Source organism: Mesoplodon bidens, assembly GCF_964165515.1.
Source record: "Mesoplodon bidens genome assembly, chromosome: 3".
Classification (NCBI taxonomy): domain Eukaryota; kingdom Metazoa; phylum Chordata; class Mammalia; order Artiodactyla; family Ziphiidae; genus Mesoplodon; species Mesoplodon bidens.
The window spans coordinates 63520359-63534562 of NC_138178.1; the positions used below are offsets into that span (position 1 = coordinate 63520359).

General features: G+C 53.1%; 1 protein-coding gene across 2 annotated transcripts; it reads right to left on the bottom strand.

The window, feature by feature from the left end:
• Positions 1-354: 354 nt before the first annotated feature.
• Positions 355-7411, bottom strand: LOC308613651 (cytochrome P450 1A1). 2 transcript variants are annotated; one of them, XM_081227448.1, is made up of 7 exons: positions 7325-7411; positions 3430-4294; positions 2749-2875; positions 2571-2660; positions 2354-2477; positions 2122-2208; positions 355-1958 (listed from the first exon to the last, which is right to left on the bottom strand). In XM_081227448.1, the coding sequence occupies exons 2-7, from the start codon at positions 4264-4266 to the stop codon at positions 1649-1651; spliced, it is 1575 nt and encodes a 524-aa protein (XP_081083574.1). In that variant the 5' UTR covers positions 4267-4294; positions 7325-7411; the 3' UTR covers positions 355-1648. The 2 variants fall into 2 exon arrangements, with proteins under 2 accessions (XP_081083574.1, XP_081083575.1); XM_081227449.1 differs by lacking the exon at positions 2122-2208.
• Positions 7412-14204: the final 6793 nt, after the last annotated feature.

Consider the following 14204-nt stretch of genomic DNA (forward strand, 5'->3'; position numbering starts at 1 on the left):
GGTAGAGACCTGATCACAATGAATTGGGTGATGTTTTAATGAGTTAGTTCCCCCAACTAGCTTGGGAAGCTCTTGAAGGAACCGTGTTTTATTCACTTTATCTCCCCCCGTGCCTGGTCCAGAGAATGTTCTTCATCAACGTGTGATCAGTTAGAGAAGGAGGAAGGCAGTGAAGTGATAGAGCCTTGTGTCCCAGCCAGACCGTGAGCTGCCTGAGAGCAGCAGCTTCACCTCTCCACCGCCTCCTCCTCCCCTTCGTCCTCCCACAGTAAAACCCAACATGAGATTGGGCTCAGAGTGGGCACATAGATGAGTGATGGCTTCACTCAAGACTTTAAAACTCTCCACCTATACGACTTTTGGCTAATATCTTTATTTAGCTCAGGTAGATGCTTCCCACACATTTCTGGATACTTGTGTTAGAATTTTCTCCATAGCACTCAATAAACTGTTCTTAAGCTCTCATATATGGTAAATGCAAACATACAAGTACAATACAGGCTAAAATAAAAAGGCCCTTGCATACAAACATTTTTGAAAGACGTTTTAACACAGGGCATAGGGAAAGGAGACCCAGTAGAAGGTGGTTGAATTACTACCCCTTCCCTCCTGACCTGGTCCTGGTGCCTGGATTTGGGCACTCCCTCTGTTCTCTGCTCCCCTTAGACACAAGTCCCCAGCCCATCCTGGACAGGAACAGGGACTTTGCAAGGCCAGGAGGCAGACCTGTTCCTGCCTGCAGAGAGGAAGGTGATCTCCCAGGCACAGTGTCCCAGACCCTAGTGGTCAGATTGCTCAGCCTTGTATAAGTGGGGAGACCACCCCTGTGTCAGTATCCTGGACTGCCTCTCCCTTTCATTCTTTTTTTTTTCCCTAATAAATTTATTTATTTATTTTTGGCTACATTGGGTCTTCGTTGCTGCGCACAGGCTTTCTTTAGTTATGGCGAGTGAGGGCTACTCTTCGTTGCGGTGTGCGGGCTTCTCACTGCGGTGGCTTCTCTTGTTGCGGAGCACAGGCTCTAGGGATGGGGGCTTCAGTAGTTGCAGCATGTGGGCTCAGTAGTTGTGGCTCATGGGCTCTAGAGTGCAGGCTCAGTAGTTGTGGTGCACGGGGTTAGTTGCTCTGTGGCATGTGGGATCTTCCTGGACCAGGTATCGAACCCGTGTCCCCTGCATTGGCAGGCGGATTCTTAACCACTGCACCACCAGGGAAATCCCTCCCCTTCACTCTTGACAGCTCCCAATTGTCAAAGAGATTGGACAGGCCCTGGTGTTGCCTGCTCTAAATGTTTCTCAAGCCAGTCAGCCTGAACAGAGAGCCAGCCAGCTGGTGAGCCCAGGGGCTTCCAGAGAGCTCTTTAGAGGTTTCCAGAGGCCTGAGGACCCCCTATCCCTTCCAGGCCTCCTAGCTTAAGCACAACTTCGGAAGGGCTCCATCAGCTCCTGTGTGACCCCTGCTGTGTCCACTGTCTGTGGTCAGTGCACAGAAGGACAAGTCCAGGGTAGGGGGCAGGTATAATCTCTCAGGTTTGCCCACAGCTCAGACAGCAAAAAATCAGCCAGACAATATCTGTGCGTTTAGGCCAAAGTTTAGACTCCCTGGGTCAGCCCCCTGGCCTGGCTGCCCAGATAGGCCAGTAGAGAGTCTAGGCTGCAGGGTTCTCCGTCCCATAAGAGCGCATGTGCACCTGGAAGTGCTCACAGTGGGCATGCTTCATGGTCAGCCCGTATATGGGGGTCATGTCCACCTTCACACCCGGGGTCACACGGAATTCCACCTGCTGCAGGAGGATGGCCAGGAAGAGAAAGACCTCCCAGCGGGCAATGGTCTCACCGATGCACTTCCGCTTGCCCAAACCGAAAAGAATCACCTTCTCACTGAGTGCTTTGTTGATGGTGCCATCAGCGGTGAGAAACCGTTCTGGCCAGAAGGCAGATGGATCATCCCACAGCTTCCTGTAATTGAAGAGAGGCAGCTGAAGTAGTAGCCTGGGGGCTCAGAACCATCAGGTGGGTTGAGCCCCAGCTCAAAAGAATAAGGTTTAGGCAAGTAGCCCAGGGACAGGAGAGTCTGACGCTCAGGAGAGAGTGAAGCTTCCCCTGCCCCCTCACAACTTACTGGTCATGGTTGATCTGCCACTGGTTTACAAAGACACAACGCCCCTTGGGGATGTAAAAGCCATTCAGACTTGTGTCTCTTGTGGTACTGGGGAGGGGGGAAGCTCAGTTAGACTCAGGGCCACAAGGAGATCCACCTGCCTCCCATACCATGTCCCTCCCACCACCCTGATCAGGTACATGAACTGGAGTAAGGTCCAACATCAGACAGCAATGGACCCGTGGAGCCTCACCTGTGGGGGATGGTGAAGGGGATGAAAGAGGAATGTCGGAAGGTCTCCAGAATGAACGCCTCCAAATAGGGCAGCTGGGGTCTGTCAGAGAGCCGGGGCTGCCGTGCGCTGCCAATCACTGTGTCTGCAGGACACAAAGGACCAGACAGATGAAGGGGCCACTCAGACCTTGGTTGGACCTCCTGTCTTGAGCACACTGAAGGAAGCCACCACCTACCCAGTTCCTCCTGAATCTTTTTCTGCACGCTGGGGCTTGTCACCAGGTACATGAGGCTCCAGGAGATGGCAGTTGTGACTGTGTCAAACCCTGGCCAGGGGAGAATAGAGGGCAAAGTTAGGTGGTTGGTGGGTCCGGACAGCTGGGAAGAGGAAGGGCACAATGGGGTAGCTCATACCAGCTCCAAAGAGGTCCATGACGACATTAACGATCTTCTCATCTGACACCTGGATATTGGCATTCTCATCCAGTCTCTTGTCCTGACAGTGCTCAATCAGGCTGTCTGTGATGTCCCGAATGCGGCCCTGGGTAGGGAAGGCCCACGGGTGAGCAAGATCCCAAACCCAGACTTGCCTCTCATCCAGGCCTGGTCCCTTCCCATCCCTAGCATCTTCCTTCAGAAGGTGACTGCCCCACGCCCGAGGCTACCACTGCAGCTTCTCTTGCCTCTCCAAGGCTGTCTCCTGACTCAGGATACTTGCAGCCCCAACTCTGAGGGACACCTGACACAGAGTCCAGTACCATTATCATCTGGACATGCTTTTTACCCTTTTCTCTCCCATGAGGCCAGAAGACCAACTCTTTAACTCTTTCTGGTCCCCACAATAACTGGCCTAGGGTCCTGCATGGACTGGCTATTCAGTAAATATTGCTGTCTGATGGAAAGATAGAAGGGCTGGTCAAGAAAAAGTTCTATCTCCCTGCCAAGGATGGACTCCCCTCCACTACTGGCTTCAAAATCCCAGGGTGAAGGCCCGCGAGAGCCTGCCAAACCCTATGCTGCTCCAGTTATCTCTGACCTCCTGACCCCTGACCCTACCCACTCCCTACCACTCATCTGCCCCTCCCCAGCCTGTACCTTCTCAAACGTTTTATAGTGTTCCGTGAGCATCTTCTGCATGAAAATGTAGAACCTCTGATTCAAGTCCTTGAAGGCATCCAGGGCAGTGTTGGGCAGGTAACGGAGGATAGGGATGAAGTCGGCTGGGTGCCCAGAGGCAGCCACCTCCCCGAACTCATTACTCAGGCTGACTATGCTAAGCAGCTCTTGGTTGTCATGGTCATAGCGTCGGCCAAAGCACATGGCACAGATGACATTGGCCACTGACACCACTACATACCTATAGGGGTCAAAGCGCCCAGGTCCTGCCATCAGCTCCTGGAACTTGTCGATGAGGTACTTGGCCTCCTTGCTCACGTGCTCTTCCAGGTAACAGGAGGACGAGGAAGCCGGGTCTGAGGCAATGGAGAAGGAGTTGAGAGCATTCTGGGCCAGGCGTCGCCGGGCAGCCCACACTGGTCCAGAGTCTGCGTTGAAGGTCATACTCTGGCCATCAGCGACTAAGGTGAAGCTGTAGAGGTCAGGCCGGCCCTTGAAGTCATCACCCTGCCGCACCAGGGCCTGCCGGATGGTGTCCAGGCCGCTGAGCACCAGCACGGGTGTGCAGCCAATGCGGATCTGCAGCACGTCTCCATAGCGCTGGCTCAGCCGCGACAGGGCCAAGTGTGGGCTCTTCCCCAAGGTCAGCACATGCCCGATCAGGGGCCAGCTCCAGGGCCCCGGTGGACTCTTCAGGCCTTTAGGGACCCGAGGCTGCCAGGCCCTGACCACACAGAATACCAGGCAGAAGGTGGCAGAGGCCAGGAGAAGTTCTGTGGCCGAGATGGGGATGGAGAGTCCAAACACAGAGAACATGATCAGTGTAGAGATTCCAAGGTGGCGGCTGAGAGGTGGGATAGGAGGGAAAGATCAAGACATCAGTTTGGGAGCTGGGAGGAGCCAGTGTCCTAAAGTGTCAGCACACTGGTCAAAGAAAAGGAAACTCTTATCCAGAACTGTTCACTGGACACGAAGGGGAAGAGGAGGTAGGAGAAGCTGTTTGTTGAGCTGCCACTATATGCCAAGAATTTTAGTTATTCTTCATTCAGTCCTGGCCACAGCCTATGTGGTAGGCTGCGGTGAGGCTCAGAGAAGGTATGTAACTTGCCCAAGGTCACACAGCCAGGAAGTATAGGATCCAAATCCCAATCCAAATTTGCCTAATTCCAGAACACTTTCTCTTAACTGCTGCACCAATCTAAACATCAGCCTGTGATTTCCATAGAGCACCTATACTATTATTTACTTCATATTTTTCTAAAATCAACTTTAAATCCACCCACTTAGCATCATTCCAAACCATAATATCTGTGTGAAAGTACTGGGTTTTTTTTCCCTAACATATATTAAATAAACACATAATCGATGTGTATCACCCAATTCCCCTTGAGTACTACCCACCCAACTAGGGAAAACGCTATCAGAGAGCAACGGATCATCCACTCCTTCAGCCTTGTTTCACATTTGGGGAAACTCACCTCCAGAGGAGGCACTGACTTGGCTAAAGCCACCCAGCACTCAGACAGAGCCAGGACTCAGACCTCTTAGGGAAAGTTCCCTGGGAAGTTTCCAGCTCCTGTCATAGGTACCTCCCTTGGAAGAGTGGTCAGATCAATCCATGAAAAGGGATTTTTCCAGAACCTTCAGTTCTCTATTGCTCAAACCCAGGGTCTAGGGAATCCTGCCAGACCCTGGGACAGGGTGGGGCGGGGACAGAAGACTGCCCCCTTACTGTCTAAGCCACTCTGCCCTCATCCCCAGCTCTCTGAGTTCAACTGACACACGGCTTAAAAGCAGCTGGAGGCCAGCTAGATTGAGGCTCCCGGTCACAGAATTCCAGGCCAGGGTTTTCATTGGGCTCAATTCTCAATGAATGAATAGTCTGGGCCTCCCCCATTTGCCAGTCACTAGAGAGCTGTGAATAAATGGAAGGCTCCCACCAGGCAAAGGCTGCAAGAAGACTCCAGACACTGGAATCTGGGAAACTAGGAATGGAGCTGAGTTTAACAGAGGCTGAGACAATACTTTCTCTCTAGGTTCGGTCTAGAAAGGGTGTGCAAATTCATGGACTACTCTCTTCGAGGCATGGGGCTCTGACTGGGACATCTTACTGGTGCCCTGGACTGGTGGTCAGGGCACCCAGTGTTCCAGGCTCTATGATGCGGCCTTGGATTAGTCGGTTCATTTTACCCTTCTCGGCTCCAGTCACATCACCTGAGAGAGGGAGTGCGACATGATCTCTGATTCGGGGTGCCCAGCTGATCTCAGAGAAGGGAAAACCCAGATCTGACCTGGGGAAACTCACAGTCTGACTAGTGAGGTTTCCCCACAGAAGAGCCAGCCAAGATAAGGAGGTTGTATGGTTCCCACCTCAACTACTATAGCCATCTGTCTAGGGAGGCTTCCTGGAGGAGCTGAATCCCAAAGCACACTTTAGTCCCAATTCCTTGAGTGAACTGGGGACACTGCTATGCCTTGGTGTGCCATGGTTTTCCCTTCTGCACACTGGGTGCCCCAAAGACCTCTAGCCTTGGTAAGATGGTAGGAGGCCAATCTTCTAGATCAATTCTCCTTTGATTTGGATATGTTGAAGTTTTGTTGAGAAGGAGGTTGGAGAGTAGATTAGCAAAGTTCCAAGAGCAAAATTACAGTGTGTTAAAGTGTGGGGGGAAAATTAGTCTTATTTTTTCCCTACGTGGGATACAACACTGTGAAATTCAATCTTCAACTGAAGGCCCGGCAATTTTCCTAAAACACAGTTCTTTGTTTCTTTCCTTAACAAAGTTTAAGCTAGTGTTAATAAATTAAAAAGAGAAATTGCTTGTCTGTCCACTTCAGCTTTGTTTTATGCCCATTTCATATTGTTGCCTGTGTTGTAATTCATACTTTTATACCATTTCTGATGTGTAAAATTGGTTGTCTTGTAAATATCTTATAAAGAGTTCAATGGTAGGGCTTCCCTGGTGGCGCAGTGGTTGCGAGTCCGCCTGCCGATGCAGGGGACACAGGTTTGTGCCCCGGTCCGGGAAGATCCCACATGCCGTGGAGCGGCTGGGCCCGTGAGCCATGGCCGCTGAGCCTGTGCATCCGGAGCCTGTGCCCCACAACGGGAGAGGCCACGACAGTGAAAGACCCACGTACCACAAAAAAAAAAAAAAGAGTTCAGTGGTAAATAAACTATTGTGGCTGTTAATTTTGGAAAAAAAAAAAAAAAGATGGTAGGAGGCCAAGAGAAGTGTGACTGCTGAGTTTTCAGGGTCAAACTTTCTGCAGCGGGCGGTCTCTCACATTGACTGCCCCCAGCAGAGGACAGAGAAGACAGTCAATGGAACAGGGTAGGCCCCTCGGCAGTGCCCAGGACTCCCACTCAGATCAGCCTCCCATGTCGGGCCAGCACACCTCAGCACTGACAAGCTATGCCTTGGGAGGGTGGCTCCAGTCAGGGTACAGCTAGTAAGAACCCAACCTGCCCCCTCCATCCACCCTGACCACCCAGGAGAAGCCCCCCTCACACAGCCTGAAGGAGGGCTACACTGGCTCACCTGTGTCCTTATTCCAGCCTCCCAGGTGACCCTCATGGGGAAGCCCCAAGGCATTCATGGAGTCAGTGGGAGATGGAGCTGGAGCCTGGGTCCTGGAGTCCTGAGAGGGGAGCACCTGCGTCTAGAGTTCTGGTACTAGTCATGGGACCTTGGGCAAGTCCTGCCCTTCCTCAGCCTTCAGTTTCCCCACTTAGTGAGGGAGCTGGACTGCCTCCTCACTAGGGACACTCTTAGTCTCCTTTTTTTGAGGTGCTAGACCAGGAAGACCTTGATGTATCAAAATTTTCCTTTGGGGGGAGGGAAGGGACAACCCAGAAGCCCCCAGCACTCACCTGCGTCTGTGGGGGGGTGCAGAGCTGAGCTGGGAAGAGTGATCTCTGGAGCCAGGGACCCCCAAAGAAGATCAGGGAAGGCTCCAAGCAACTGTCACCTTCAGGGTGAGCGTGAAGGCACTGCCACCTTTATAGGCGGCTTTCGCGTGTGGCCACGCCTCCTGGAGCGCTGGGATGGGGCGAGGGGGGGCGGGGGCGGGGGGGGGGTGCGGCTGGCGAATGGTTGCTTTAGGATGGAGAGAGGAGTGGGGAGACAGGACGCAGGGGTTAGGTAAGAACCCACTATGGGATGCCTCAACCAAGTGCCGGCACTTAAAGGGGTGAGAGTTAGGGACACCTGGGACCCCCAGTTCCGAGGTACCCCATGGATAGGGCAGAGCCCAGCTGAGAAGGTTTTGGGGGAGTAGTCCCATGATAGCCCGAAAGAGGGTATGGGGGTGCTCTATCCCCGGGCACGGGGACCCCTCTCCCTCATTTTTGCACCCACTGAACTTTGGGCGTGCAATTGCTTCCTCCTCACTACTAGCGGATGGGGGCCAGGCAGGCAGGGAGGGGCGGAGCTGCCGGGTGATGACCTCCTAACCCGGGTTATTGAGTCCAGGCTCGCGTGAGAAGCACGACGACCCCAGCCCCGAGGTCACCGGGGCGGGAAGGCCAGAGGCGCCGATGGGCTGGCCCCTTCCCCCAGAGCCCTCGGCCCCCCCACCCCAGAGCCCGGACGACTAGCAGAAGTCAGCGTTCCCTGACGGAGGGGCGGGAAGAGATGGGGAAAGTGCAGTATCGCCGAGCGCGCACTAGCGGGGACACGTTGAGGTGCCGGGGCCACTTTGGAATGCTGCAAACCAAGGGTACTTCCAGCCAGGACCCACGGGCCCTCGAGGTTCCCAGGGTTGCTAGCGCTTTGGCATGGCAGAGAAATCGGGCGGCGAGTGGATCTCCTGGTGGCCGAGAAAAGGGTTAGAGGGAGGCCCTTGGGCGGGCAAGAGAGGGGGCCCAGGGAATAAAGAGGGGGGCGCCCCGCGCACATGCCTCCCCAGGCTAGCGTGCATGTGTCTGGCACATCCCTCCAGGGGGCAGAGGTCACGCGGTCCATCCCGGCCCCACCTGGCTAGGGGCGCGGTGCCCAGAAGTTGCGTGAGAAGGACCCGGAGGCCCGCGCAGCCACCCAGCCGCCCAACTCCCGGGCCCGGCTCGGTCCCCCGGCACAGTCACGCGAGCGCAGGCGGAGGGGTGAGGGTGGGGGTGGGGTGAGGGGTGGGGGGAGGAGTCGGGAGCGGGGCTCTTAAAGGGCCAGTCTCTAGTGGAGCGTTGGGGTAGAGGTGGAGGGAGAGGAGCCGCAGAACCCTCGTAGGTGCGTGATTGGATGGGGCGGGGGGGGGGCAGTGCAAAGGGCCTAGGTTTGCGTGCAGAGCTGGGCTTTTGCAAGCAAGCGGGCTCCTGAGTGTGTCCTTATTTTTGGTCCACGCCTGTGGCGGGACATGCAGCCCCAGCACAGCCCGGGTCGCCTGGCCGGCTGCCTCCGACACTGTCCTCGACCCTGCCGAGGCTTCCCGATGTAGGGTGTCCAGGCGTATTTGCATGTTTAGCTCAACGTGTCCCCAGTTAACCACATCACCCGCCCTCGCCGCCGCGCTCCCCAACCCTACAAATAGCACTGCCATCCACTGGCCCAGACCAGAAAACGGAGCCTCATCCTGCCCCATCACCTCCCACTGCAGTTGGATGCCACCTCGTGCACTGCACAAATAAATATTTACCAAATGCCTACTATGTGCCAGACACAGCTCTGGACGCTGGCGATTGATATAGAGGTGAACAAAACTGACAACCTCCTGCTTTCCTGTAGCTTACATTGTGAGGCAAGGAGGGTGGGAGGTGGAGACAGAAAACGCAGAGAGTCTCAGAGGGTGAAAAGTGCTATAGAGAAAAATAAGACAGAGAAGGGGTAGGAATCATGTGGGGTCAGACTGCAGTTCAAAAAAGGCTGGTTGGGGAAGGCCTCACTGAGAAAATGACACCCAGCCCAGGCAGGAGGGTGAAATCAAGAATCAAGGCGGATATCTGGAAGAAGAGTGCACCCGGCAGAAGGAACAGCAAGTTCAAAAGCCCTGCACAGCTGTCCTTGGGAGAGGGAGCAGTACCAGGGGCACTGGAAATATGCAGTGTCTTGTGACTGGGGAGTTCTCCTGGAATTTAGTACCCCCAGCGGGTGGGATGCTGGGGCAGGGGGTGGGGGCGGGAAGCCCTGCCCCAGGTGCAAGGAGCATCTCGCTGAGAAACATGGGACTTCCTTTGTGTGAGTTAGAGACTTTGTGGGCTCTGAGTCAAGGAAGATCACTGGCTACTGTGCTGAGAACAGACTGAAGGGGTAAAAGGACATATTTCTCCACTTTGGTATCTGTCCAACCCCACTGCCACAACCTCATCCAGGCCCCCTTCATTGCTCCCTAGAGTACAGCCTCGAAGCCTGGGTACCATCTGCCTTTCACTCTCTCCAATTCCTTCTCCACCCTGTGGCATCCAAAGTGGTCTTTTCAAAAATGCAAAATCTCATTCCAACACCACCTTGCCCCTTCAGTAGCTTCCATCTGAATAGAAACCAGAATCTTTAGCAGAACCTACCAGGAATGCCCACCTCTACTTCTAATCTCCCCTACTTAAAGTCTCAGCTAAAACATCACTTCCTCTGAGAAGACTTCCTGGATCCTTTCCACAGCAAGTTAGATTTCTCCTGGTCTGTTTCCAGCACTATTCCATGGTAATTCTCAGGACATTTGACTCTTGCTAGTACCCCAGCCCAACCTGTCACTCCATCCCCCATGCTCTAACACAGAAAACCAGCCTGTGGGAAATTGATCTAATAAGCCAAGTCCTTGCAAGATAAAGGACTTGGTAAAGGAGTTAAACCCAGCTGTATTACGAATGGGGCACATGACCAGGGTGTTGAGCCCAAAGTACTGATGATATAATGGTGGAATTTAGGTAACAGAACAAGCAGGAGGCAAGGGAGGTATTGCTGAGCTTCCATTTTGTCCAGCATCCTTCCATTCACCTTTGCATCTCTGGCTCAGCCTGAGAAACTCCATGGTACCCAAGAGAGGTCTGTCCTTTAATCCCAGCTGGGGCTAGAGCCACAGAGAGTGGAAAAAACTTGTGTAGAAGCCATGGCAAGGAAGTGGGAAGCAAGGTACTCTCAAATCCATCACTCTACTCTGCAGCCCAATCTCTCCCTTGGCACTCAGAGTCCCCACCAATGCCCTAGCTCTAGAGAATCATGGCAGCCTGCTCATCATGGCTGGAAGACCATCTGCTGGGGTTCCTGACCAGGACACAGAAAACCACTTCTCTCGATAGAAGATACACTGCTTTTCTCACATTCTCCAAGGGGCTCTTAATCCCAAAGAAATTCATTAGCTAATTAAGCCAATTCCTCTCCCACTTCTCAGCTGGAGAGACCGATGTCAGAAAGAAGAAGGCCCAAGGGCAAATGACAGATCAAAACAGAGCCCAGAACTCTAGCCCCTTTCTTCCAGGCCAGGGCTCTTCCCACCATGATTTATTGTCCCAGACTACCAGCAAAGCCCCAGGGGGGGCAAAGGTAGACAGGCTCAGCCTCTAGGTCAGGGCCCCCCATCTCCCCATCTTCCTGGACAAGAGTCTGGGGCACTGGGGTTATGGGAGGCCCTGCACTTCTCATCACCAAGCCCTGTCTTGGGGAACAGCTCACAAGATAGGAGGGGGCCCTCAGGAGCATGGGGCAGAGAAAGAGGGAAACAGGCAGGAGGTTAGAGGACCTTGACCTGGAGCTGAACAGCCAATCCTGGGTCAAAGTTTGTATACCTTTGCGTGAGAAGCCCTTTGGCTAGGATTCCCTAGCGATCGATACCAGGAACACAGGGGAAGGGGTGGGCAGTGCAGAAAGGATAGGGCTCTGGGCTGGAGGCAGAGAGACAGCTGAGGGTTTTGGCCCAGCAGAGTGACCCAGCTTAGAGTCTTCAGTCAGCACTGCTGAGGGCTACGTGGCAAGGGGATGAGGAGACAACAAGACCCAGAATAAAACCCCTACCCCACAGTGGAAGCAGGAAGCACGCTGAACAGAGCCTATGCTAAATCTGGAAATGCTACAGGAGCTGTGAGAAGGCTGAGGTCCCTGGGGGAGAGCAGAGGACTAGAGAAGGGTCCTGGCATATGAGGAGTACAGGGAGGGCACACCTGGCATCGGAGGGGGCATAACTTGAACAAGTGGGAGGTGGAGGTGAGGCAGTTTGAGAAGAGTGGAGTTTGAGTGGATGTGGAGAACTGGGACTTGTCTTCCAATGTGTCCTCACCCCACCAAGCCACCCTCCACCCCACCTGAGATCTGAGCCCTGAGCACCTTCTCCTCTCCTACCTGTGCCCAGAGAGCCAGAGAGATTCGGTTTGCAGGATCCAAGGCTCAGATAGGGCAACCCCTGGCTCTCTGGCTCTTGGCTGCTATAGATAGGGTGACAATACTTTCCCAGGATAGTCTTGGACTAAGCCTGTTGTCTTGTCTATTAAAAGTGCCCTCGTTCCTTCTCAAAAGAGTCCTGGCTTGGACAATAAATTATATGGTCACACCAGTGATAGTCGACATGTGAGTGGTTTCGTGTGCCCAGGATCCATCCTCTCTTCTTCTTGAAATACCACTTCAATTGTCCTTTGGGGACCACCCCACCCTTACTCTTAGCCAATAGGCTTGGTGGAACTAACCCTACCCCAGGCTACCAGGCTGACACATGACTCAGACCAAGCCACTGAGAGCCCTGTGGGGTTTTAATGAAATTGTTGGAAAGCAATGTTCTTTCTGCCAGTGGTGGCTAAGCTGGTTAGAAAATAATTCTGGACCTACCAGTGGCCATTTTTTAAGAAGCCCATTAGAAGAAAGAAGAACTGGGAGATGAGGGGAGGGAGGGAAAGAATTGATGACATTGAGCACCTAGATCCAGTTATTCCTGAAGCCAATGAAGTTCACCATAAAACATCTCTGTTATGTGAGTCAATAACATCACCACCTCCGCCATCTCCTCCTTTCCCCCTTTTTCCTTCTTCTTTACGGTTTCCTCTTTCTCTTCTTCTTTCTCCTCCTTCTCCTCCTCCTCATCTTTCTCTTCTAGTAGGAGTGGGTTTGGGGGTTTGCAACTGGAAGAATTATAACCCAAACCTGCAGGCCAGAGAGGCTTACCCAACAGTGTTCTCTGAGTGATTAAACCTCGGAACTTGAGACAGATCTAAAAAAGGCCTGGGCAGGTTGGACAGAATCCTAAGAAGTTACTCCTATCTAATAACTTCCCACTGGTTTGTCTCTGTGCCAACAATGCCACCATCAGCACCACTGCGAGTGGCTAGTTTTATCTCCAGAAGACCCCATGATGGAGGTGAGGAGTTGTTGGCTGGGAAGTGCCTGGAGAGAATCCACACTCGAGGCAGAGATCATCAGATGAGTCTGTGCCATCTCACTGCTCTGGGAGCAGAGTTCACACCTTGCTGGCTGGGATGCCCTGGGAAGGAAGGTGCCCCATTTGCACTCCCAGCTCCTAGCTGAGGAAGTGACCCCATCCTTTCCCCAAGTTGAAGTTTTCAGAAGGAAGTTTTTGAAGAATCTCAGAGGAAACAGTCCTTACAATGGCCTGCAGGTCCCTTCCAGATGTGGCTCCCTTTATCCCTCTGACCTCCTCACCTGTTACTCCTGCTTCCCCGGCTCAGTCCTCTCCAGGCACAAGAGTAGCCTGAGGTTCCTAAGACACACCAGGCAAGTCCCTCCCTGTATCTGTCAGGGTCAGTCCCTGCAGGAAACAGAGAGCCCCCTCAAACTAAGTCATTGAGGAGAATTTAATAAAGGGACCATTCACAAAGGTTCAATGTTTAGGGAAATCAATAGGGACAATGCAGCGGTCCAGGGCTAGCAGCAGCAAGGCCAGAAGTGATGAGGGGAAAGAGCTGAACAGAACCCAGAGGAGGTGGCTGTGGAGAGGCTATAGAGAGGAGCTCTGGCCTTCAGTAGAGAGTTGCTGCTAGCATGCAAAGACCCTACAGGGAGAGAGCCTAATACTCTGATCTGGGGCTTCCCTGGTAGTGCAGTTGTTAAGAATCCACCTGCCAATGCAGGGGACAGGGGTTCGAGCCCTGGTCCAGGAAGATCCCACATGCCGTGGAGCAACTAAGCCCACGTGCCACAACTACTGAGCCTGCACTCTAGAGCCTGTGAGCCACAACTACTGAGCCCACACACCACAGCTACTGAAGCCCATGCACCTAGAGCCCGTGCTCTGCAATAAGAGAAGCCACCGCAATGAGAAGCCCATGCAACATAACGAAGAGTAGCCCCTGCTCACCACAACTAGAGAAAGCCCACACACAACAGCGAAGACCCAACACAGCCAATTAATTAATTAATTAATTATTTATTTTAAAAAGGGATGTATAACAAGAGATGCGCTCTTGTCCCTCTGGCCCTTGTCATGTCTGGATGTGTTGGCCGGAACTGTAGCAGCCATCTTGTGACCTTGGGGAAAGGCTGATATTCCAAGGATGGTGGAGCAGAAATTTGCAAAGAACCAGTTTATTATTCACGTTCCTTGCAAGAACAGAATCCATTCAAAACTGGATCATTGAGAAGAGTTTAATAAGGGGACTATTTACAAAGGTGTTGACAGGTTATAGAGAAACTAACACAGGATAGTGTGGTACCATATGACTAGTAACAGAGAGGAGCCCTTCCTATCTTGAGCCTGAAGGGGCAAGAGGAAGGATCTGTTTCTGGAGCCCAGAGAGAGAGAACTGTGAGGAGAAGAGCGCTGCCTGGCAGGAGCTGTGGCCTAGCATGGTGACTTTGCAGGGAGGGTCTGGAGAAAAAATACCC